The sequence below is a fragment of the Tachypleus tridentatus genome, unplaced genomic scaffold (genome assembly GCF_004210375.1).
Source record: "Tachypleus tridentatus isolate NWPU-2018 unplaced genomic scaffold, ASM421037v1 Hic_cluster_1, whole genome shotgun sequence".
NCBI classification, from domain to species: domain Eukaryota; kingdom Metazoa; phylum Arthropoda; class Merostomata; order Xiphosura; family Limulidae; genus Tachypleus; species Tachypleus tridentatus.
Window position 1 is genome coordinate 3,851,112 of NW_027467777.1, and position 26,495 is coordinate 3,877,606.

The following is a 26,495-nucleotide window of genomic DNA, read 5'->3' on the forward strand; positions in this document are numbered from 1 at the left end:
ATAGAGTTATCGGTTTGTGTAGCCTTGTGCTCAACGTCAAACAAGCAGTAACTGATTGTGTTTCTTCTACACAGCGCCACCAGTAGTTGAGCCCTTCAACTTCAACCCTGATCTAACGACTGGTCAGCGTGTAACGGTTGTATGTGTTGTATCAGACGGTGACCTTCCCATTACAATAAGGTGGTTAAAGGATGGAATAAGTCTGCCATCCAGCCTCCACGCGTCCATCAATATGGCCAACAACCATACATCTCTACTGTCCTTCCCAGTCGTCCGTCGTGAACACAGCGGAAACTACACCTGTGTAGCTCTAATCCAGCGGCTTCGAATAATTTTACAGCCACGATGGACGTTAAAGGTAACGTGAATTTATGTTGTATAATTTTGAAACTACGTATTTAAATTGCCCATTGAATTTATAGGTGTTACGTGTACTATGGACAAAGTATTTAATCATTCATATGACAGTATAAAAATTGGTCTTATATAACCCTTCTAAAGTCCAGTTGAGGAGTCTCTTGTTTTAACAACTTAACACTACCAGTATGATGTTATGGTGTTGTTTGAACAGATACCAGTATGATGTTATTGTGTTGTTTGAACAGACACCAGTATGGTGATGTAATTGTGTTGTTTGAACAGACACCAGTATGATGTTATTGTGTTGCTCTGCACAGACACCCTGTATGATGATGTAATTGTGTTGTTTGAACAGACACCAGTGCGGATGTTACTGTGTTGCTGTTTGAACAGATACCAGAACGATGTTACTGTGTTGGTTTGAACAGACAACCCAGCATGATGTTGTTACTGTGTTGTTTTAACAGACAACCAGTACAGATGATGTAATTGTGTTGTTTGAAACAGACAACCAGTGTGATGTTACTGCTGTTGCTTTGAACAGATACCAGTATGATGATGTAATTGTAGTTGTTTGAACAGACAACCAGCATGATGATGTAATTGTGTTGTTTGAACAGACACCAGCATGATGATGTAATTGTGTTGTTTGAACAGACACCAGCATGGTGATGTTACTGTGTTGTCTGAACAGATGTACCAGTATGATGATGTAACTGTGTTGTCTTTAACAGCATCAACCAAGCATGGTGGATGTTACTGTGTTGCCTGGAACAGATACCAGTATGATGACGTAATTGTGTTGGTTTTAACAGACAACCAGCATGATGTTACTGTGTTGTTATAACAGACAACCAGCATGATGTTACTGTGTTGTTACAACAGCACAACCAGCATGACTGTTATTGCGTTGGTTTGCACAGACAACCAGCATCACGATGTTATTGGCTTCCTTAACAGACAACCAGCATGATGTTGCTGTGTTGTTCTGCACAGACACCGGCATGGTGGATGTTATTGTGTTGTTTGAAACAGACACCAGCATGATGTTATCCTTGTTGTTTCGGAACAGACACCAGTGTGATGTTATTGTGTTGTTTGAACATATCAACCGTGCATGATGATGTTATTGTGTTTGTTCTGAAACAGACATCAGCATGATGATGTTATTGTGTTGTTTGAAACAGGCGATCAATCGCATGGATGTTATTGTGTTGTTCTGGAACAGACAACAGCATGGTGATGTTATTGCGTTGTTTGAACAGATACCCAGCATGGCGGATGTTATTTTCAGGTTGTCTTTAACATATCAACCAGTAAGATGATGATGTTACGGTTGCCTTTAACAGACAACCAGCATGACGTACGACGTAATTCAGGTTTGTTCTGGAACAGACAACCAGCATGGTGACGTTACTGTGTTTGCCTGGAACAGCATCAACCCGTACGATGACGTAACTGGTGCTTGCCTGGAACATATCAATCAGTGCGACGTGTTATTGTGGTGTCTTGAACAGACATCCGCATGACGTTACTGTGTTGCCTGGAACAGACACCAGCATGACGACGTAATCTGTGTTGCCTGGAAAACAGCACAACCAGCGTGACGTTACTGTGTTGCCTTGAACAGACACATCAGTACGACGTTACTGCGTTGTTTTAACGCTATCAACCAGCATGATGACGTAACTGTGTTGTCTTGAACAGACAACCAAAGTGCGGATGTTATTGCGTTGCTTCCTGAACAGACACATCGCATGATGTTATGGCGTTGCCTGGAAACAGCATCAACCAGCATGATGATGTTATTGTGTTGCCTTGAACAGACACCAGTGCAAGATGACGTTATTGCGTTGTCTGGAACAGACAACCAGCAAGATGATGTTATTGTGTTGTTTGAACAGACATCAACCGAGTATGACGACGTTATTGTGTTGCCCTGGAACGGCATCAACTCAGTATGATGATGTAATCTTGGTTGTCTGAAACAGACATTCCGCATGACGATGTAACTGTGTTGTTTTGAAACAGACAACTTCAGTGCGATGTTACTGTGCCGTTCATAACAGACAACCAGCATGACGATATTATTGTGTTGTTGTTTGAACAGACAACCAGTATGACGATGTTATTGCGTTGTTTTAACAGCATCAACCAAAGTATGACGTGATGCTATTGTGTTGTTTTAACAGCATCACCTGTGCATGATGACGTAATGGTGTTTGTTTGAACAGACAACCAGTATGGTGATGTTATTGTGTTGTTTGAACAGACACCCGTAAGAATGATGTAATTGTGTTGTTTGAACAGACACCCAGTGCGATGTTATTGTGTTGTTTGAATAGACATCAGCATGATGTTATTGTGTTGTTTGAACAGACAACCAGCATGATGATGTAACTGTGTTGTTTTGAACAGACACCCAGTGTGATGTTATTGTGTTGTTTGAACAGACATCAGTATGATGTGTTTGTGTTGTTCTTTAACAGACAACCGTGCATGATGATGTAATTGTGTTGCTTTGAACAGACACCAAAGTGTGATGTTATTGTGTTGTTTGAATAGACACTCAGAATGATGTTATGGTGTTGTTTGAACAGACAACAGCATGATGACGTTACTGTGTTGCCTGAAACAGACAACCAGTAAGACTGATGTTATTGTGTTGCCTGAACAGACAACCAGTAAGATGATGTTATTGTGTTGGTCTGAAACAGACACCGTAGCATATGATGATGTTATTGTGTTGTTTTGAACAGACAACCAGCATGACTGATGATGTAATTTTGTTGTTTGAACAGACACTCAGCATGATGTTATTGGTGTTGCTCTTGAACAGACACCAGCATGACGACGTTAGTGCGTTGCCTTTAACAGACACCCAGCATGATGATGTTATTGCGTTGTTTGAACAGATCAACTCAGTGCATAACGATGTTATTGTGTTTGCTCTGGAACAGACAACCAGCATGATGATGCGTTATTGTGTTGCCTGAACAGACAACTGCAGTATAATGACGTTATTGTTGGTTGCCTGGAAATCGATCAACCAGTATGATGATGTTATTGGTGTTGTTTTGAAATCAGACAACCAGCATAATGACGTTACTGTGTTGTTTGAACAGACAACCAGCATGATGATGTAATTTTGTTGCTCTGGAACAGAACATCAGCATGATGTTATTGCGTTGTTTGAACAGACAACTCAGCATGATGACGTAATTGGTGTTGTTTTTTTAACAGCATCAACTGTGTATGATGATGTTATTGTGTTGTTTTAACAGACAACCAGCATGATGATGTTATTGTGTTGTTTTAACAGACAACTGGAAGTATGATGATGTTATTGTGTTGCCTGACAACGAGACAACCAGCATGATGATGTTATTGTGTTGCATGAACAGACAACCAGTATGATGATGCAATTTTGTTGCTCTGAACAGACACGAGAGCATGACGTGTTATTGTGTTGTCTGAACAGACGCCAGCATGATGACGTAATTGTGTTGTTTTAACAGACAACCAGCATGATGACGTTACTGTGTTGTTTTAACAGACAACCAGTATGGTGATGTTATTGTGTTGTCTTTAACAGACAACCGTGCGTGATGTTATTGTGTTGTATTGGAACAGATCAATCAGTATGACGTGATGTTATTGTGTTGTTCGGAACAGACATCAGCATGATGATGTTACATTGTGTTGTTTTGGAACAGACATCAAAGTAAGATGATGTTATTGTGTTGTTGGAACAGACACCAGTATGATGATGTTATTGTGTTGGCTCCTGGAAACAGTTATCAACCAGCATGACGACGTTTATTGTGTTGCCTTTGAAGAGCAAACCAGCATGATGACGTAATTGTGTTGTTTTAACAGACAACCAGTATGACGATATTATTGTGTTTGTCTGGAACAGACACCAGCATGATGATGTTATTGCGTTGTTTGGAACAGTATCAACCAGTATGATGATGTTACTGTGTTGTTCTGGAACAGACACCAGTGTGATGTTATTGTGTTGTTTGAACAGACAACCAGCATGGTGATGTTATTGTGTTGTTTGAACAGACAACCAGTATGGTGATGTTATTGTGTTGTTTGAACAGACAACCAGTATGGCGATGTTATTGTGTTTGTTTGAACAGACACCAGTATGATGATGTAATTGTGTTGTCTTGAACAGACAACCAGTATGACGATGTAATTGTGTTGCTTTGAACAGACAACCAGTATGACGATGTTATTGTGTTATCTTGAACAGTATCAACTGCAGTATGATGCGTTATTGTGTTGTTTTAACAGACACCAGTGTGTGATGTTATTGTGTTGTTTGAACAGACACCAGTATGATGTTATTGTGTTGTTTGAACAGACACCAGCATGATGACATGTCATTGTGTTGTTCTGAACAGACACCACTGTGTGATGTTATTGTGTTGTTTTTAACAGACAACCAGCATGATGATGTAATTGTGTTGTTTGAACAGACACCAGTGTGATGTTATTGTGTTGTTTGAATAGACATCAGTATGATGTTATTGTGTTGTTTGAATAGACATCAGTATGATGTTATTGTGTTGCCTGAAACAGACAACCAGCATGATGATGTAATTGTGTTGTTTAACAGACAACCTGTATGATGATGTAATTGTGTTGTTTGAACAGACATCAGTATGATGTTATTGTGTTGTTTGAACAGACACCAGTATGATGATGTAATTGTGTTGTTTTAACAGACAACCAGTATGATGATGTTATTGTGTTATTTGAAACAGACACCAGTGTGATGATGTAATTGTGTTGTTTTTAACAGATACCAGCATGGTGATGTAACTGCGTTGTTTTAACAGCATCAACCAGTATGATGATGTAATTGCGTTGTTTTAACAGACAACCAGTTATGATGATGTAATTGTGTTTCCTTGAAACAGCATCAACCAGCATGGTGATGTTATTGTGTTGTCTTGAACAGACACCCGTATGATGACGTAACTGCGTTCGTTCGAAACAGACACGAGCATGATGTTACTGTGTTGTTTGAAACAGATCAACCAGTGTGATGATGTTGTTGTTCTGAACAGACAATCAGTATGATGTTAGCTGCTGTTGTCTTTAAATCAGATCAACCAGTATGATGACGTAATTGTGTTGTCTGAAACAGACAACCAGTGTGATGTTGTGTTGTTTGAACAGACATCAGCATGATGTTATTGCGTTGTCTTTAACAGACAACCAGCATGATGATGTAATTGCGCTTGTTCTGAACAGCACAACCAGTGTGATGTTATTGTGTTGTTTGAACAGACATCCAGTATGATGTTATTGCGTTGTCTTTAAACAAGACAACCAGTATGATGACGTAATTGTGTTGGTTCCTGAACAGACAACCAGTGTGATGTTATTGTGTTGTTTGAACAGACATCAGCATGATGATGTTACTGTGTTGCCTGGAACAGACAACCAGTATGATGATGTTATTGTGTGTTGCTCTGAAACACACAATGCTATGATGTTACTGTGTTGATTCCAACAGACAACCAGTATGGTGATGTTATGGTGTTGCCTGAACAGACAACTCAGCATGATGATGTTATTGTGTTGTCTGGAACAGACAACCAGTATGACGATGTTATTGTGTTGCCTTGAACACACAACCAGCATGATGATGTTATTGTGTTGTTCTGAAACAGACATCAGTATGATGTTATTGTGTTGCCTGAACAGACAACACCAGCATGACGATGTTATTGTGTTGTTTTAACAGACAACCAGTATGATGATGTTATTGTGTTGCCTTGAACAGACACCAGTATAATGATGTTATTGTGTTGTCTTGAACAGCACAACCAGCATGATGATGTTATTGTGTTGTTTGAACAGACAACCAGCATAACGATGTTATTGTGTTGTACGAACAGACAACCAGTATAATGATGTTATTGTGTTGTTTGGAACAGCACACCAGTATAATGATGTTATTGTGTTGTTTGAACAGACAACTCAGCATGATGATGTAATTTGTTGTTTGGAACAGACATCAGTATGATGTTATTGTGTTGTTTGAACAGACAACTCAGCATGATGATGTTATTGTGTTGTTTGAACAGACACCAGTATGATGATGTAATTGTGTTGTTTTAACAGACACCAGTATGATGATGTTATTGTGTTGCTTTGAACAGACAACCAGTATGATGATGTAATTTTGTTCTTGAACAGACACGAGCATGATGTTATTGTGTTGTTTGAAATAGACAACCAGTATGATGATGTAATTGTGTTGTTTTAACAGACACCAGCATAATGATGTTATTGTGTTGTTTGAACAGACACCAGTATGATGATGTTATTGTGTTGTCTTTAAACAGATCAACCAGCATGATGACGTAATTTTGTTGCCTGAAACAGACACATCAGTACGATGTTATTGTGTTGTTTGAACAGACAACCAGTATGACGACGTAATTGTGTTGTCTTTAACAGACAACCAGTATGATGATGTTATTGTGTTGTTTTGGAACAGCATCAACCAGCATAATGATGTTATTGCGTTGTTTTAACAGACAACCAGCATGACGATGTTATTGAGTTGTTTTAACAGCATCAACCAGTATGACGACGTTATTGTGTTGTTTTAACAGCATCAACCAGCATGATGATGTTATTGTGTTGCCTGAACAGACAACCAGCATAATGATGTTATTGTGTTGCCTGAACAGATCAACCAGTATGATGATGTTATTGTGTTTGCTTCTGAACAGACAACCAGCATGATGATGTAATTTTGTTCCCTGAACAGACACGAGCATGATGTTATTGTGTTGTTTGAAACAGACAACCAGCATGATGACGGAATTGTGTTGTTTTAACAGACACCAGCATAATGACGTTATTGTGTTGTTTGAACAGACAACCAGCATGATGATGTTATTGTGTTGTTTTAACAGACAACCAGCATGATGATGTAATTTTGTTGTCTGGAACAGACATCAGTATGATGTTATTGTGTTTGTCTGAAACAGATCAACCAGCATGATGATGTAATTGTGTTGTTTTTAACAGACAACCAGCATGATGATGTTATTGTGTTGCCTGGAACAGACAACCAGCATGATGATGTAATTGTGTTGTTTGAAACAGATCAACCAGTATGGTGATGTTATTGCAGGTTGCTCTGAACAGATACCCTGTATGATGATGTAATTGTGTTGTCTGGAACAGACACGAGTATGATGTTATTGTGTTGTTTGAACAGACAACAGCGCGTGATGTTAGTGTTGTTTGAACAGACATCAGCATGATGTTATTGTGTTGTTTTAACAGCATCAACCAGCATGATGACGTAACTGCGTTGTTTGAAACAGACAACCAGTGCGTGATGTTGTGTTGTTTGAACAGACATCAGCATGATGTTATTGTGTTGTCTTTAACAGACAACCAGCATGATGACGTAATTGTGTTGCCTGGAACAGATCAACCAGTGCGATGTTATTGTGTTGTTTGAACAGACATCAGCATGATGTTATTGTGTTGTCTTTAACAGCATCAACCAGCATGATGACGTAATTGTGTTGTTTTGAAACAGACAACCGTGCGTGATGTTATTGTGTTGTTTTGAACAGACATCAGCATGATGATGTTATTGTGTTGTTTGAACAGACAACTGCAGCATGATGACGTTATTGTGTTGTCTGGAAACACACAACCAGCATGATGTTATTGTGTTGATTTAACAGACAACCAGTATGGCGATGTTATGGTGTTGCCTTTTGAACAGACAACCAGTATGATGATGTTATTGTGTTGTTTGGAAACAGACAACCAGCATGATGATGTTATTGTGTTGCTCTGAACACACAACCAGCATGATGATGTTATTGTGTTGTTTGAACAGACATCAGCATGATGTTATTGTGTTGCTTGGAACAGATACAAGCATGACGATGTTATTGTGTTGTTTTAACAGATCAACCGGTATGATGATGTTATTGTGTTGCCTGAACAGACACCAGTATAACGATGTTACTTGTGTTGTCTTGAACAGACACCAGCATGATGATGTTATTGTGTTGCCTGGAACAGACAACCAGCATAATGATGTTACTGTGTTGCATGAACAGACAACCAGCATAATGATGTTATTGTGTTGCCTGAACAGACAACCAGCATAATGATGTTATTGTGTTGTCTGAACAGACAACCAGTATGATGATGTACCTTTGTTGTTTGAACAGACATCAGTATGATGTTATTGTGTTGCCTGAACAGACAACCAGCATGATGATGTTATTGTGTTGCTCTGAACAGACAACCAGCATGATGATGTAATTGTGTTGTTTTAACAGACAACCAGCATGATGATGTTATTGTGTTGCCTGAACAGACAACCAGCATGATGATGTAATTTTGTTCTTTGAACAGACACGAGTATGACGTTATTGTGTTGCCTTGAACAGACAACCAGCATGATGATGTAATTGTGTTGTTTTAACAGACACCAGTATAATGATGTTATTGTGTTGCCTGGAACAGATCAACCAGCATGATGATGTTATTGCGTTGTTTTAACAGACAACCAGTATGATGATGCACCTTTGTTGCTCTGGAACAGACATCAGCATGATGTTATTGTGTTGCCTGAACAGACAACCAGCATGATGATGTAATTGTGTTGCCTTTAACAGACAACCAGCATGATGATGTTATTGTGTTGTTTCGGAAACAGACAACCAGCATAACGACGTTATTGTGTTGTTTTAACAGACAACCAGCATGATGATGTTATTGAGTTGTTTTAACAGACAACCAGTATGATGACGTTATTGTGTTGTTTTAACAGACAACCAGTATGATGATGTTATTGTGTTGTTTTAACAGATCAACCAGTGTGATGTTATTGTGTTGCCTGGAACAGACAACCAGCATGATGATGTTATTGTGTTGTCTGGAACAGACACCAGCATGATGATGTAATCTTTGTTCTCTGAACAGACACGAGTATGATGTTATTGTGTTGTCTGAAACAGACAACCAGTATGATGACGGAATTGTGTTGTTTTAACAGACACCAGCATAATGATGTTATTGTGTTGGTTTGAACAGACAACCAGCATGACGATGTTATTGCGTTGTTTTAACAGACAACCAGCATGATGATGTAATCTTTGTTGTCTGAACAGACATCAGTATGATGTTATTGTGTTGTTTCTGAACAGCATCAACCAGCATGATGACGTAATTGTGTTGTTTTAACAGATCAACCAGCATGATGATGTTATTGTGTTGCCTGAAACAGCATCAACCAGCATGATGATGTTATTGTGTTGCCTGGAACAGACAACCAGCATAACGATGTTACTTGTGTTGTTTTAACAGACAACCAGCATGATGATGTTATTGTGTTGTCCTTTAACAGACAACCAGCATGATGATGTTATTGTGTTGTCTTTAACAGACAACCGGCATGATGATGTTATTGTGTTGTTTTAACAGACAACCAGCATGGCGGATGTTATTGTGTTGTTTGGAACAGACAACCAGCATGGCGATGTTATTGTGTTGTTTGGAACAGACAACTGTGCATGGCGATGTTATTGTGTTGTTTGAACAGACACCAGTGTGATGTTATTGTGTTGTTTGAAACAGACAACCAGCATGATGATGTAATTGTGTTGCCTGAAACAGATCAACCAGCATGACGATGTTATTGTGTTATTTGAACAGACACCAGCATGATGTTATTCTGTTGTTTTAACAGACAACCAGTATGATGATGTCATTGTGTTGTTTGAACAGACACCAGTGTGATGTTATTGTGTTGTTTTAACAGACAACCAGCATGATGATGTAATTGTGTTGTTTGGAACAGACAACCAGCGTGATGTTATTGTGTTGTTTGAATAGACATCAGCATGATGTTATTGTGTTGTTTGAACAGACATCAGTATGATGTTATTGTGTTGTTTGGAACAGACACCAGTATGATGATGTAATTGTGTTGTTTTAACAGATCAACCCGTATGATGATGTAATTGTGTTGTTTGGAACAGACATCAGTATGATGTTATTGTGTTGTTTGAAACAGACAACCAGCATGATGATGTAATTGTGTTGTTTTAACAGATCAACCAGCATGATGATGTTATTGTGTTATCTTGAAACAGCACAACCAGTGTGATGATGTAACTGTGTTGTTTTAACAGGCACCAGCATGGTGATGTAACTGTGTTGCCTTTAACAGACAACCAGCATGATGATGTAATTGTGTTGTTTTAACAGACAACCAGTATGATGATGTAATTGTGTTGTTTGAACAGCACAACCAGCCTGGTGATGTTATTGTGTTGCCTGGAACAGACAACGAGCATGATGTTATTGTGTTGTTTGAACAGACAACCAGTGTGATGTTGTGTTGTTTGAACAGACATCAGTATGATGTTATTGTGTTGTTTTAACAGACAACCAGCATGATGATGTAATTGTGTTGTCTTGAACAGACAACCAGTGTGATGTTGTGTTGTTTGAACAGACACCAGCATGATGTTATTGTGTTGTTTTAACAGCATCAACCAGCATGATGATGTAATTGTGTTGTCTTGAACAGACAACCAGTGCGTGATGTTGTGTTGTTTGAACAGACATCAGCATGATGTTATTGTGTTGTTTTAACAGATCAACCAGTACGATGACGTAATTGTGTTGTTTGGAACAGACAACCAGTGTGATGTTATTGTGTTGTTTGAACAGACATCAGTATGATGTTATTGTGTTGTTTTAACAGATCAACCAGCATGATGATGTAATTGTGTTGTTTGAACAGACAACCAGTGTGATGTTATTGCGTTGTTTGAACAGACACCAGCATGATGATGTTATTGTGTTGTTTGAACAGACAACCAGTATGATGATGTTATTGTGTTGTTTTGAACACACACCAGCATGATGTTATTGTGTTGATTTTAACAGACAACCAGCATGGTGATGTTATGGTGTTGTTTGAAACAGACAACCAGTATGATGATGTTATTGTGTTGTTTGAACAGACAACCAGTATGATGATGTTATTGTGTTGTTTGAACACACAACCAGCATGATGACGTTATTGTGTTGTTTGAACAGACATCAGTATGATGTTATTGTGTTGTTTGGAACAGACAACCAGTATGACGATGTTATTGTGTTGTTTTAACAGACAACCAGTATGATGATGTTATTGTGTTGTTTGAAACAGACACCAGTATAATGATGTTATTGTGTTGTCTGAACAGACAACCAGCATGATGATGTTATTGTGTTGTTCTGAACAGACAACCAGTATAATGATGTTATTGTGTTGTATGAACAGACACCAGCATAATGATGTTATTGTGTTGTTTGAACAGACACCAGTGTGATGTTGTGTTGTTTGAACAGACATCAGTATGATGTTATTGGGTTGTTTTTAACAGACAACCAGTATGATGATGTAATTGTGTTGTTTGAACAGACAACCAGTGTGATGTTATTGTGTTGTTTGAACAGACATCAGTATGATGTTATTGTGTTGTTTTAACAGACACCAGTATGATGATGTAATTGTGTTGTTTTAACAGACAACCAGTATGATGATGTTATTGTGTTGTTTGAACAGACAACCAGTATGATGATGTAATTTGTTCTTGAACAGACACGAGTATGATGTTATTGTGTTGTTTGAACAGACAACCAGTATGATGACGTAATTGTGTTGTTTTAACAGACACCAGCATAATGATGTTATTGTGTTGTTTGAACAGCATCAACCAGTATGATGATGTTATTGTGTTGCCTTTAACAGACAACCAGCATGATGATGTAATTTTGTTGTTTGAACAGACATCAGTATGATGTTATTGTGTTGTCTGAACAGACAACCAGCATGATGATGTAATTGTGTTGTTTTAACAGACAACCAGCATGATGATGTTATTGTGTTGTCTGAACAGACAACCAGCATGATGATGTTATTGTGTTGCCTTGAACAGACAACCAGCATAATGATGTTATTGTGTTGTTTTAACAGACAACCAGCATGATGATGTTATTGAGTTGCTTTAACAGACACCACCAGTGATGATGATGTTATTGTGTTGTCTTTAACAGACAACCAGCATGATGATGTTATTGTGTTGCTCTGAACAGACACCAGCATGATGATGTTATTGTGTTGTTTGAACAGACAACCAGTATGATGATGTAATTTTGTTCTTTGAACAGACACGAGTATGATGTTATTGTGTTGTTTGAACAGACAACCAGTATGATGATGGAATTGTGTTGTTTTAACAGACACCAGCATAACGATGTTATTGTGTTGTCTGAAACAGACAACCAGCATGATGATGTTATTGTGTTGTTTTAACAGACAACCAGTATGATGACGTAATTTTGTTGCCTGAAACAGACATCAGCATGATGTTATTGTGTTGTCTGGAACAGACAACCAGTATGATGATGTAATTGTGTTGTTTTAACAGACAACCAGTATGATGATGTTATTGTGTTGTTTGGAACAGACAACCAGCATGATGATGTTATTGTGTTGTTTGGAACAGACAACCAGCATAATGATGTTATTGTGTTGTTTTAATAGACAACCAGCATGATGATGTTATTGTGTTGTTTTAACAGACAACCAGTATGATGATGTTATTGTGTTGTTTTAACAGATCAACCGGCATGATGATGTTATTGTGTTGTTTTAACAGACAACCATTATGATGATGTTATTGTGTCGCCTGAACAGACACCAGTATAATGATGTTATTGTGTCGCCTGAACAGACACCAGCATGATGATGTTATTGTGTTGTTTGAACAGACACCAGTGTGATGTTATTGTGTTGTTTGAATAGACATCAGTGCATGATGTTATTGTGTTGTTTGAACAGACCCAGCATGATGATGTAATTGTGTTGTTTTAACAGACATCAGTATGATGTTATTGTGTTGTCTGAAACAGACACCAGTATGATGATGTAATTGTGTTGTTTTAACAGACAACCAGTATGATGATGTTATTGTGTTGTTTGAACAGACACCAGTATAATGATGTTATTGTGTTGTCTGAAACAGACACCAGTATAATGATGTTATTGTGTCGCCTGGAACAGACAACCAGCATGATGATGTTATTGTGTTGTTTTAACAGACAACCAGCGTGATGTTATTGTGTTGTTTGAACAGACACCAGCATGATGATGTTATTGTGGTGTTTGAAGAGACAACCAGCATAACGATGTTATTGTGTTGTTTGAACAGACAACCAGCATGATGATGTTATTGTGTTGCCTGGAACAGACAACCAGCATGATGATGTTATTGTGTTGCTTGAAACAGACAACCAGCATAATGATGTTATTGTGTTGTTTGAACAGACAACCAGTATGATGATGTTATTGTGTTGTTTGAACAGACAACCAATACATGATGATGTTATTGTGTTGTTTGAAACAGACAACCAGCATGATGATGTTATTGTGTTGTTTGAACAGACACCAGTATGATGATATTATTGTGTTGTTTGAACAGACAATCAGTATAATGATGTTATTGTGTTGTTTGAACAGACACCAGTATGATGATGTTATTGTGTTGTTTGAACAGACACCAGTATGATGATGTTATTGTGTTGTTTGAACAGACACCAGTATGATGATGTAATTGTGTTGTTTTAACAGACACCAGTATGATGATGTAATTGTGTTGTTTGAACAGACACCAGTATGATGATGTAATTGTGTTGTTTTAACAGACACCAGTATGATGATGTTATTGTGTTGTTTTAACAGAGACCAGTATGATGATGTAATTGTGTTGTTTTAACAGATACCAGTATGATGTTATTGTGTTGTTTGAACATCAGTATTTTACTTTCTGTAAACAAAACTCTAGTAGTGTTTACTTAGAGAAAAGTAAATTATGTTTTATTCATAGTAAGTGTGTAAGACTTTTTGTCTGGCATTTTGATGTTGTTATTGTATTTACTGTTAGTCAGAATAAACATCACTCATTCATCAAATGTTGGTGAATACATTTAGATAGTGATATTGTTTATGTTATCTTCCAATAGTTCCTCCGTCTTGGAAAACTAAACCTCATAGTGAAGACTCAGTTGTTAATAAGAAAGTTATTTTACACTGTCAGGCGGACGGTTCACCTCCTCCTGTGATACGTTGGAAAAAATCGACAGGTATGAACTTCTCATGTGGTTCACATTTCTGATCATTAGCTGGACTGCTGGCTAACCAGGCTGAAATTTGACACTTAGTGGGCAGAGCACACACAGCCTTTTGGGTAGCTTTATGCATAGAAACATCCTAACTTGACTAACCCTTTAAGATCGAGGGTAATAAAGCTGATACTGTAAAGGTTTTCTCCTGAGCCTAATGTGGAACAGGAGATTCATATCACAGATTAACTGAGACGGTCGACAAGAGATGGGGTTATTCATCATACTGGAACATTATTGTGGACAGACTCCAACAGCAAAAAAGAGAAGTATTACTGTTGTTACATTTCCATCTAGGACTGAGCATGAGGGATGATTTATAACATGACAAATATATACATATAGTACTTCCTTCTATCTGTATTTATTTATATAGTTCTGTGTGTGATAAGAAAGAGGCGCTTCTATATATGTTTGCTCTTAGTTATAGAGTTTGAAGATTTTGACATTCAAAGCGTGAGATGAAGAGGTTTGTTTGTTTTAATGACAAACTACATATGTTATATTCAGTATATATTACATATTACATTCACTGTACATCTGAAAGTACGACTAAAATGTTATCACAATCGAGACAGTTTTGAAACTAGAAATTGTACAATGTTAACTAGATTCGTGGTTATATAAAGATAATATGAACTTTAGAATAAAACAATATTTATTTTTCACATAATTATATTACATATATTATACATTTAATTATATCTAATTCATTCGATACTTACTATATATATAATATATTATACATTTAATTATATCTAATTCATTCGATACTTACTATATATATAATATATTATACATTTAATTATATCTAATTCATTCGATACTTACTATATACATAATATATTATACATTTAATTATATCTAATTCATTCGATACTTACTATATATATATATATATATATTCGTGGTGTGACGTAATACATTGTTTTTTACTATTGTTTTGTAAGCTATATATTTACTATCAAAACGTTCTGTTCACGAGCTGATATGGATCAATAGACATAACAGTTTATTTCTGATATACAACTGAGAATGCAATACGTTGTTTTACCGACTTTGATGTAAGTTATCATTGCTACCAATTATATATATAGATATATATGATTTTAATAAGGTGTAAGTTAATAACATAATACTTAATGAGGTGTATATATAGTAATATGATACTAATAAGGTCTGTATAAAATAACATGATACTTAATGAGGTGTATACATAATAACATGATACTTAATGAGGTCTACATATAATAACATGATACTTAATGTGTAGATTAATAACACGATACTTAATGAGTTATATACACAATAACATAATACTTAATGAGGTGTATATATAGTAATATGATACTAATAAGCTTTGTATAAAAAATAACATGATACTTAATGAGGTGTATATATAGTAATATGATACTAATAAGGTCTGTATAAAAATAACATGATACTTAATGAGGTGTATACATAATAACATGATACTTAATGAGGTCTACATATAATAACATGATACTTAATGAAGTCTACATATAATAACATGATACTTAATCAGGTGTAGATTAATTACATCATACTTAGTGAGGTGTATACGTAATAACATGATACTTAATGAAGTCTACATATAAAAACATGATACTTAATGAAGTCTACATATAATAACATGATACTTAATGAAGTCTACATATAATAACATGATACTTAATGAGTTATATACATAATAACATGATACTTAATGAGTTATATACATAATAACATGATACTTAATGAGGTCTACATATAATAACATGATACTTAATGAGGTGTAGATTAATTACATCATACTTAGTGAGGTGTATACATAATAACATGATACTTAATGAAGTCTACATATAATAACATGATACTTAATGAAGTGTAGATTAATTACATCATACTTAGTGAGGTGTATACATAATAACATGATAATTTAATGAAGTGTAGATTAATTACATCATACTTAGTGAGGTGTATACATAATAACATGATACTTAATGAAGTCTACATATAATAACATGATAATTTAATGAAGTCTACATATAATAACATGATACTTAATGAAGTGTAGATTAATTACATCATACTTAGTGAGGTGTATACATAATAACATGATACTTAATGAAGTGTAGATTAATTACATCATACTTAGTGAGGTGTATACATAATAACATGATACTTAATGAAGTCTACATATAATAACATGATACTTTTAATGAAGTCTACATATAATAACATGATACTTAATGAAGTGTAGATTAATTACATCATACTTAGTGAGGTGTATACGTAATAACATGATACTTGATGAGGTGTAGATTAATAACATGATACTTAATAAAGTGTATGCTTAGTAACATAATACGTAATAAAGTGAATACATAATAATATGACACTTAATGAGGTGTATACATAATAACATGATATGTAATAAAAATGTATACATAATGAGATGTATACATAACACTGATGTATTTTATAACATAAACTTATTGGGAATTTTAACTAAAATGGTCAAACAATGAACTATAAAATTATAATTATTTTATACATACGTTTATTAGTTCTGAAAATGTTATTGATAATAAAATAACCTGTGACTTCAGCAATGAACGAAGATGAGACATAATAAACAGAAATCAAACTTACACAGTAAACAGGAATAAGACATACACAGTGAACAGAAATCAGACTTACACAGTAAACAGGAATAAGACATACACAGTGAACAGAAATCAGACTTACACAGTAAACAGAAATCACTTACACAGTGAGAAAAATCAGACTTACACAGTGAACAGAAATCAGACTTACACAGTGAACAGAAATCAGACATACACAGTGAACAGAAATCAGACTTACACAGTGAACAGGAATAAGACATACCCAGTGAACAGAAATCAGACTTACACAGTAAACAGGAATAAGACATACCCAGTAAACAGAAATCACTTACACAGTATGCAGAAATCAGATATACCCAGTAAACAGAAATCACTTACACAGTGAACAGAAATCAGACTTACACAGTAAGCAGAAATCAGATATACCCGGTAAACAGAAATCACTTACACAGTGAACAAAAATCAGACTTACACAGTAAACAGAAATCACTTACACAGTGAGAAAAATCAGACTTACACAGTAAACAAAAATCAGACTTACACAGTAAACAAAAATCAGACTTACACAGTAAACAAAGATCAAACTTACACAGTAAACTGAAAAAGACTTAACACAGAATAAAACGAGTATTATTTATAAATGGTTTTAATAAGGACTGAAGAAATAAGTAAAAGACCCACTTTAGTAATTATCTATTGAGAAATTCATAAAACAGAAATGGAAGAGTTATACGTGGTTTTATCATTTTATCGTGATGTTACTGCGTATTTGTGTGAGTTTTGTTTCCTTCTATTCACCATCAGATGGCGACATAAATGAAGAAATCCTAAAATAAATCAGTGGAACCCGAGAGTTGCTGAAAAACGTCATATTTAAAATACTTTAACTGATAATTTATATTTGAATAAATAAATATAAGTTTCTATGATATTACATCACCATGAAACTGGTGTATTCTCTAAGACATGTTTCTCTACTAACCTGTAGAGATTTCCAGTAAAACAAGTATTATAATTATAAATTGGTTTTATTTTATTTTATTAGAATTTCATCCATTTTTAAAATACATGTTCATATTTTATTTCCAAGGAGTTTTTTGTACTCCTGTCAGAGTATTTAAAATAATTATAAAATTTAACAACTAAACATTACAAACTATAGGTGTCCCTGATGCAGACTTCAGAGTGGTTATCAGCAACGCGAATGTCCAGATTTTAGAAAACGGGTCGCTACTAATTCGAGAAGCAGATGTTGACGATGGTGGTCACTACATGTGTCAAGCGACCAATGGTGTAAATCCAGATTTAAGTATGGTTGTTGAACTGAACATTCATGGTAAGTACGTCTGTTGAACTGAACATTCATGGTAAATAGGTCTGTTGAACTGAACATTCATGGTAAGTACTTCTGTTGAACTCAACATTCATGGTAAGAACGTCTGTTGAACTCAACATTCATGGTAAGTAGGTCTGTTGAACTGAACATTCATGGTAAGTAGGTCTGTTGAACTGAACATTCATGGTAAGTACGTCTGTTGAACTCAACATTCATGGTAAGAACGTCTGTTGAACTGAACATTCATGGTAAGTAGGTCTGTTGAACTCAACATTCATGGTAAGAACGTCTGTTGAACTGAACATTCATGGTAAGTAGGTCTGTTGAACTCAACATTCATGGTAAGAACGTCTGTTGAACTGAACATTCATGGTAAGTACGTCTGTTGAACTCAACATTCATGGTAAGTAGGTCTGTTGAACTGAACATTCATGGTAAGTAGGTCTGTTGAACTCAACATTCATGGTAAGTAGGTCTGTTGAACTCAACATTCATGGTAAGAACGTCTGTTGAACTGAACATTCATGGTAAGTAGGTCTGTTGAACTCAACATTCATGGTAATACGTCTATTGAACTCAACATTCATGGTAAGTAGGTCTATTGAACTCAACATTCATGGTAAGTAGGTCTGTTGAACTGAACATTCATGGTAAGAACGTCTGTTGAACTGAACATTAATGGTAACTACCGTTGTCGAACAAAATTCGTGTTAAGTTTCTTTCATAAAACCTAAGTGATTTAAACATATATATATATATATATATAAACATAATGTCATAGGTTTGTTATTAGAGATACTTTGAAAAGACAATTAAAAGCCAGCTGTATAGACAGATCTAAGTAATAACACCACAGTGTTATTCCTCTAAAAGCACCAAACACCCGAGTATTAACACAGTAGTGTTATTACAAAGAGTCTATGTTACAAACCGCCTGCTGTGTAATGTTTAAGAAGTAACTTTACAAACGTATACATATCAAAACCCGATGTTTTTCAGTTTCACACGATGTTTATCTTCCAATTTCTAACACTGGGTTTATCTAATTACCTCATCATACTGTTTAAGATAGTTTAAAAGATCGTTTTTAAACAAATCTCTAGTGGCAGTTCAGACGGACCAAAGGTTTGAGACTCACAGTGTCAGAAGAGGCGAGAATGTCGTTCTTCAGTGTCGTGCTAAAGGGGATAAACCTATTACTGTAACGTGGACCAATGAAATGATTCCTTTAATACCACGTGAGAACCCAAGGTAAGATGTCATGGAAATTAGTTTTATCTCATATAACATATAAACATGTTTTTCAATTTTTACATTTATTTTACTTTATTTTTATTTAGGCTTGTTTTTGGTTATAACGAATTAATATACGTAATTGGATTTTTCTATAAGTAAGAAAGTTAAAGTTTGCGGTAAACCCTACAATCTTATGTATTGAATGATTGTAAGTATAAACAACAGTAATAGTATTTTATCTATTGTATCACTATAAGTATAAACAACAGTAATAGTATTTCATGTATTGTATCACTGTAAGTATAAACAACAGTAATAGTATTTTATGTATTGTATCACTGTAAGTATAAACAACAGTAACAGTATTTTATGTATTGTACCACTGTAAGTATAAACAACAGTAATAGTATTCTATGTATTGTACCACTGTAAGTATAAACAACAGTAATAGTATTTTATGTATTGTATCACTGTAAGTATAAACATCAGTAATAGTATTTTATGTATTGTATCACTGTAAGTATAAACAACAGTAACACTATTTTATGTATTGTATCACTGTAAGTATAAACAACAGTAATAGTATTTTATGTATTGTATCACTGTAAGTATAAACATCAGTAACAGTATTTTATGTATTGTACCACTGTAAGTATAAACAACAGTAATAGTATTTTATGTATTGTATCACTGTAAGTATAAACAACAGTAATAGTATTTTATGTATTGTATCATTGTGAGTATAAACAACAGTAACACTATTTTATGTATTGTATGATTGTAAGTATAAACAACAGTAACACTATTTTATGTATTGTATCACCGTAAGTATAAACAACAGTAATAGTATTTTATGTATTGTATCACTGTAAGTATAAAACAACAGTAATAGTATTTTATGTATTGTAATACTGTAAGTATAAACAACAGTAATAGTATTTTATGTATTGTATCACTGTAAGTATAAACAACAGTAATAGTATTTTATGTATTGTATCACTGTAAGCATAAACAACAGCAATAGTATTTTATGTATTGTATGATCTGTAAGCATAAACAACAGTAATAGTATTTTATGTATTGTATCACTGTAAGTATAAAACAAAAAGTAATAGTATTTTATGTATTGTAACAATCGTAAGCATAAACAACAGTAATAGTATTTTATGTATTGTAACCAACTGTAAGTATAAACAACAGTAATAGTATTTTATGTATGCATTGCACCACCGTAAGCATAAATAACAGTAATAGTATTTTATGTATTAAAAATCAACTGTAAGTATAAATAACAGTAATAGTATTTTATGTATTGTATCACTGTAAGTATAAACAACATTAATAGTATTTTATGTATTGTATCACTGTAAGTATAAACAACAGTAATAGTATTTTATGTATTGTATCACTGTAAGTATAAACAACAGTAACACTATTTTATGTATTGTATCACTGTAAGTATAAACAACAGTAATAGTATTTTATGTATTGTATCACTGTAAGTATAAACAACAGTAATAGTATTTTATGTATTGTATCACTGTAAGTATAAACAACAGTAATAGTATTTTATGTATTGTACCACTGTAAGTATAAATAACAGTAATAGTATTTTATGTATTGTACCACTGTAAGTATAAACAACAGTAATAGTATTTTATGTATTGTATCACTGTAAGTATAAACAACAGTAACACTATTTTATGTATTGTATCACTGTAAGTATAAACAACAGTAATAGTATTTTATGTATTGTATCATTGTAAGTATAAATAACAGTAATAGTATTTTATGTATTGTATCACTATAAGTATAAACAACAGTAATAGTATTTTATGTATTGTATCACTGTAAGTATAAACAACAGTAACACTATTTTATGTATTGTATCACTGTAAGTATAAACAACAGTAATAGTATTTCATGTATTGTATCACTGTAAGTATAAACAACAGTAATAGTATTTTATGTATTGTATCACTGTAAGTATAAACAACAGTAACACTATTTTATGTATTGTATCACTGTAAGTATAAACAACAGTAACACTATTTTATGTATTGTATCATTGTAAGTATAAATAACAGTAATAGTATTTTATGTATTGTATCACTGTAAGTATAAACAACAGTAATAGTATTTTATGTATTGTATCACTGTAAGTATAAACAACAGTAATAGTATTTTATGTATTGTATCACTGTAAGTATAAACAACAGTAATAGTATTTTATGTATTGTATCACTGTAAGTATAAACAACAGTAATAGTATTTTATGTATTGTATCACTGTAAGTATAAACAACAGTAACACTATTTTATGTATTGTATGATTGTAAGTATAAACAACAGTAACAGTATTTTATGTATTGTATCACTGTAAGTATAAACAACAGTAATAGTATTTTATGTATTGTATCACTGTAAGTATAAACAACAGTAATAGTATTTTATGTATTGTATGATTGTAAGTATAAACAACAGTAACACTATTTTATGTATTGTATCACTGTAAGTATAAACAACAGTAATAGTATTTTATGTATTGTATCATTGTAAGTATAAACAACAGTAATAGTATTTTATGTATTGTATCACTGTAAGTATAAACAACAGTAATAGTATTTTATGTATTGTATCACTGTAAGTATAAACAACAGTAATAGTATTTTATGTATTGTATCACTGTAAGTATAAACAACAGTAATAGTATTTTATGTATTGTATCACTGTAAGTATAAACAACAGTAATAGTATTTTATGTATTGTATCACTGTAAGTATAAACAACAGTAACACTATTTTATGTATTGTATGATTGTAAGTATAAACAACAGTAACAGTATTTTATGTATTGTATCACTGTAAGTATAAACAACAGTAATAGTATTTTATGTATTGTATCACTGTAAGTATAAACAACAGTAATAGTATTTTATGTATTGTATGATTGTAAGTATAAACAACAGTAATAGTATTTTATGTATTGTATCACTGTAAGTATAAACAACAGTAATAGTATTTTATGTATTGTATCACTGTAAGTATAAACAACAGTAATAGTATTTTATGTATTGTACCACTGTAAGTATAAACAACATTAATAGTATTTTATGTATTGTATCACTGTAAGTATAAACAACAGTAACACTATTTTATGTATTGTATCACTGTAAGTATAAACAACAGTAATAGTATTTTATGTATTGTATCACTGTAAGTATAAACAATGGTAACACTATTTTATGTATTGTATCACTGTAAGTATAAACAACAGTAATAGTATTTCATGTATTGTATCACTGTAAGTATAAACAACAGTAATAGTATTTTATGTGTTGTATCACTGTAAGTATAAACAACAGTAACACTATTTTGTCTTGTATCACTGTAAGTATAAACAACAGTAACACTATTTTATGTATTGTATCACTGTAAGTATAAACATCAGTAATAGTATTTTATGTATTGTATCACTGTAAGTATAAACAACAGTAATAGTATTTTATGTATTGTATCACTGTAAGTATAAACAACAGTAATAGTATTATATCTACAAAATCATGGAAAAAAGAATCATCTGCTTCGCTAGAAATTTGTTAGGTTTTTTCTTTGCTTTAGGTCTAAACACAACTAGTCTCTGATGAAGAAAGACAATATGTATTATGTATTGTCACTTAATTCAATGTTGAAAGACTTGTGCGACCAGTCTTCTAATTATGTTCAAATAGTCAGAAGTTGATAATAGAGAGGTACAGGAGGTCATTCACCCATCAGAAGAGGTTTTCAAGTTAAAAGAGGTGATAGAGAGATTTGAAAAGTTAGGATTTGAAACAGAAAAGTAGATTTGTGTTTCTGTTACAACAAGAGGACAGAAGGTTATGGTGGAAGTGAGGAGGAAATAGAATATATTGAAATGGTTAAGACAGCAGTATTGTAAAGAAATAAGGTCAGTGTTACAACAAGAGGACAGAAGGTTATGGTAGAAGTGAGGAGGAAATAGAATATATTGAAATGGTTAAGACAGTAGTATTGTAAAGAAATAAGGTCAGTGTCACAACGAGACGACAGAAGGTCATGGCAGAAGTGAAAGCCGAAAACAGAACATACTGAAACGGTTAACACAGCAGTATTGTAAAGAAACAAGGTCAGTGTTACAACGAGAGGACAGAAGGTTATGCCAGAAGTGAGGAGGAAAACAGAATATACTGAAACGGTTAAGACAGTAGTATTGTAAAGAAACAAGGTCAGTGTCACAAACAAGATGCATCAGAAGGTGTCATGGTAGAAGTGAGGAGGAAAACAGAACATACTGAAAACGGTTGGACAAGACAGTCAAAAGTATTGTAAAAGAAAACAAGGTACCAAAGTGTCACAAACGAGATGATCAGAATGTCATGCCAGAAGTGAGGATGAAACAGAATATACTGAAACGGTTAAGACAGCAGTACTGTAAAAAAAGAAACAATAACAAAGTGTCACAAACAAGATGACAGAAGGTCATGGTAGAAGTGAGATGAAAACAGAACATACTGAAACGGTTAAGACAGCAGTACTGTAAAAGAAACAAGGTCAGTGTCACAACGAGACGATCAGAAATGTCATGGCAGAAGTGAGGATGAAACAGAATATACTGAAACGGTTAAGACAGCAGTACTGTAAAAGAAACAAGGTCAGTGTCACAACCAGAAAGCCAGAATAACATGGCAGAAGTGAGGAGGAAAACAGAACATACTGAAAACGGTTAAGACAGCAGTACAGTGTAAAGAAAACAAGGTCAACAAGTGTCACAAACGAGAGAAGCAGAAGGTAATATGGCAGAAGTGAGGAGGAAATAGAATATACTGAAACGGATAAGACAGCAGCATTGGAAAAGAAACAATACAGTCAGTCACAAACAAGAGGACAGAAGATCATGGCAGAAGGAGGATGAAATAGAATATACTGAAACGGTTAAGACAGTAGTATTGTAAAGAAACAAGGTCAAAGTGTCACAAACAAGAGGACAGAAGGTCATGGCAGAAGAGGAGGAGGAAACAGAACATACTGAAACGGTTAAGACAGCAGTACTGTAAAAGAAAAAATACAAAGTGTCACAAACAAGATGATCAGAAGGTTATGGCAGAAGGAGGAGGAAACAGAATATACTGAAACGGTTAAAACAGCAGTACTCAGTAAAAGAAATAAGGTCAGTGTCACAAGAAGAGGACAGAAGGTTATGGCAGAAGTGAGGAGGAAACAGAATATACTGAAACGGTTAAGACAGCAGTATTGTAAAAGAAATACAAGTCAAGTGTCACAAACGAGACGATCAGAATGTCATGGCAGAAGTGAGGAGGAAACAGAATATACTGAAACGGTTAAGACAGCAGTATTGTAAAAGAAAAATACAACAAAGTGTCACAAACGAGACGATCAGAAAATCATGGCAGAAGTGAGGAGGAAAACAGAACATATCCAGATGGTTAAGACAGCAGTATTGTAAAAGAAACAAGGTCAAAGTGTCACAACGAGACGATCAGAAGGTTATGGCAGAAGGAGGAGGAAAACAGAATATACTGAAAACGGTTAAGACAGTAGTATTGTAAAGAAAATACAACAAGTGTTAAAACGAGACGACAGAAGGTCAGTCATGGTAGAAGTGAGGAGGAAAACAGAATATACAGAAACGGTTAAGACAGTAGCATTGTAAAAGAGAAATACAACAAAGTCACAACGAGACCGACAGAAGGTGTCATGGCAGAAGTGAGGAGGAAAACAGAATATACTGAAACGGTTAAGACAGCAGTATTGTAAAAGAAACAAGGTCAGTGTTACAAACGAGACGACAGAAGGTTATGGTAGAAGTGAGGAGGAAACAGAATATACTGAAACGGTTAAGACAGTAGTATACTAAAAAAGAAAAGGGTCAAAGTGTCACAACGAGACGACCGAAGGTTATGGCAGAAGTGAGGAGGAAATAGAATATACTGAAATGGTTAACACAGTAGCCTTGTAAAAGAAATACAATCAAAGTGTTACAACAAGAGGACAGAATGTCATGGCAGAAGGAGGAAAAATAGAATATACTGAAAATGGTTAACACAGCATTATTGTAAAGAAAACAAGGTAAGTGTCACAACGAGACGACATAAGGTCATGGTAGAAGGAGGAGGAAATAGAATATACTGAAAACGGTTAAGACAGCAGTATTGTAAAGAAATAAGGTCAGCAAGTCACAAACGAGACCGCAGAAAAGGTCATGGTAGAAGTGAGGAGGAAACAGAACATATCCAAACGGTTAAGACAGTAGTACTGGTAAAAAGAAATAATACAACAAAGTGTCACAAACGAGACGATCAGAAAAGTCATGGCAGAAGTGAGGAGGAAATAGAATATACTGAAATGGTTAAGACAGCAGTATTGTAAAAAAACAAAATCAGGTGTGTCACAACGAGATGACAGAAGGTCATGGCAGAAGTGAGGAGGAAAATAGAATATACTGAAACGGTTAAGACAGTAACTACTGTAAAGAAAAAACAAGGTCAGTGTCACAAACGAGACGACAGAAGGTCATGGCAGAAGTGAGGATGAAAATAGAATATACTGAAACGGTTAAGACAGCAGTATTGTAAAGAAACAAGGTCAGTGTTACAAACAAGAGAACAGAAGGTCATGGCAGAAGTGAGGAGGAAACAGAATATAC

General features: G+C 34.4%; 1 protein-coding gene across 1 annotated transcript in view; it reads left to right on the forward strand.

Annotated features, from left to right (window-relative positions):
* The first annotated feature begins 314 nt into the window (after positions 1-314).
* Positions 315-26,495, forward strand: part of LOC143241999 (cell adhesion molecule Dscam2-like) — a 31,667-nt gene continuing 5,486 nt past the window's right edge. The window contains exons 1-4 of the mRNA XM_076485342.1: positions 315-358; positions 14,452-14,571; positions 18,403-18,576; positions 19,680-19,827. Coding sequence (XP_076341457.1) covers positions 346-358; positions 14,452-14,571; positions 18,403-18,576; positions 19,680-19,827 — 455 coding nt within the window. The 5' untranslated portion in view covers positions 315-345. The remainder of the gene's footprint in view (positions 359-14,451; positions 14,572-18,402; positions 18,577-19,679; positions 19,828-26,495) is intronic.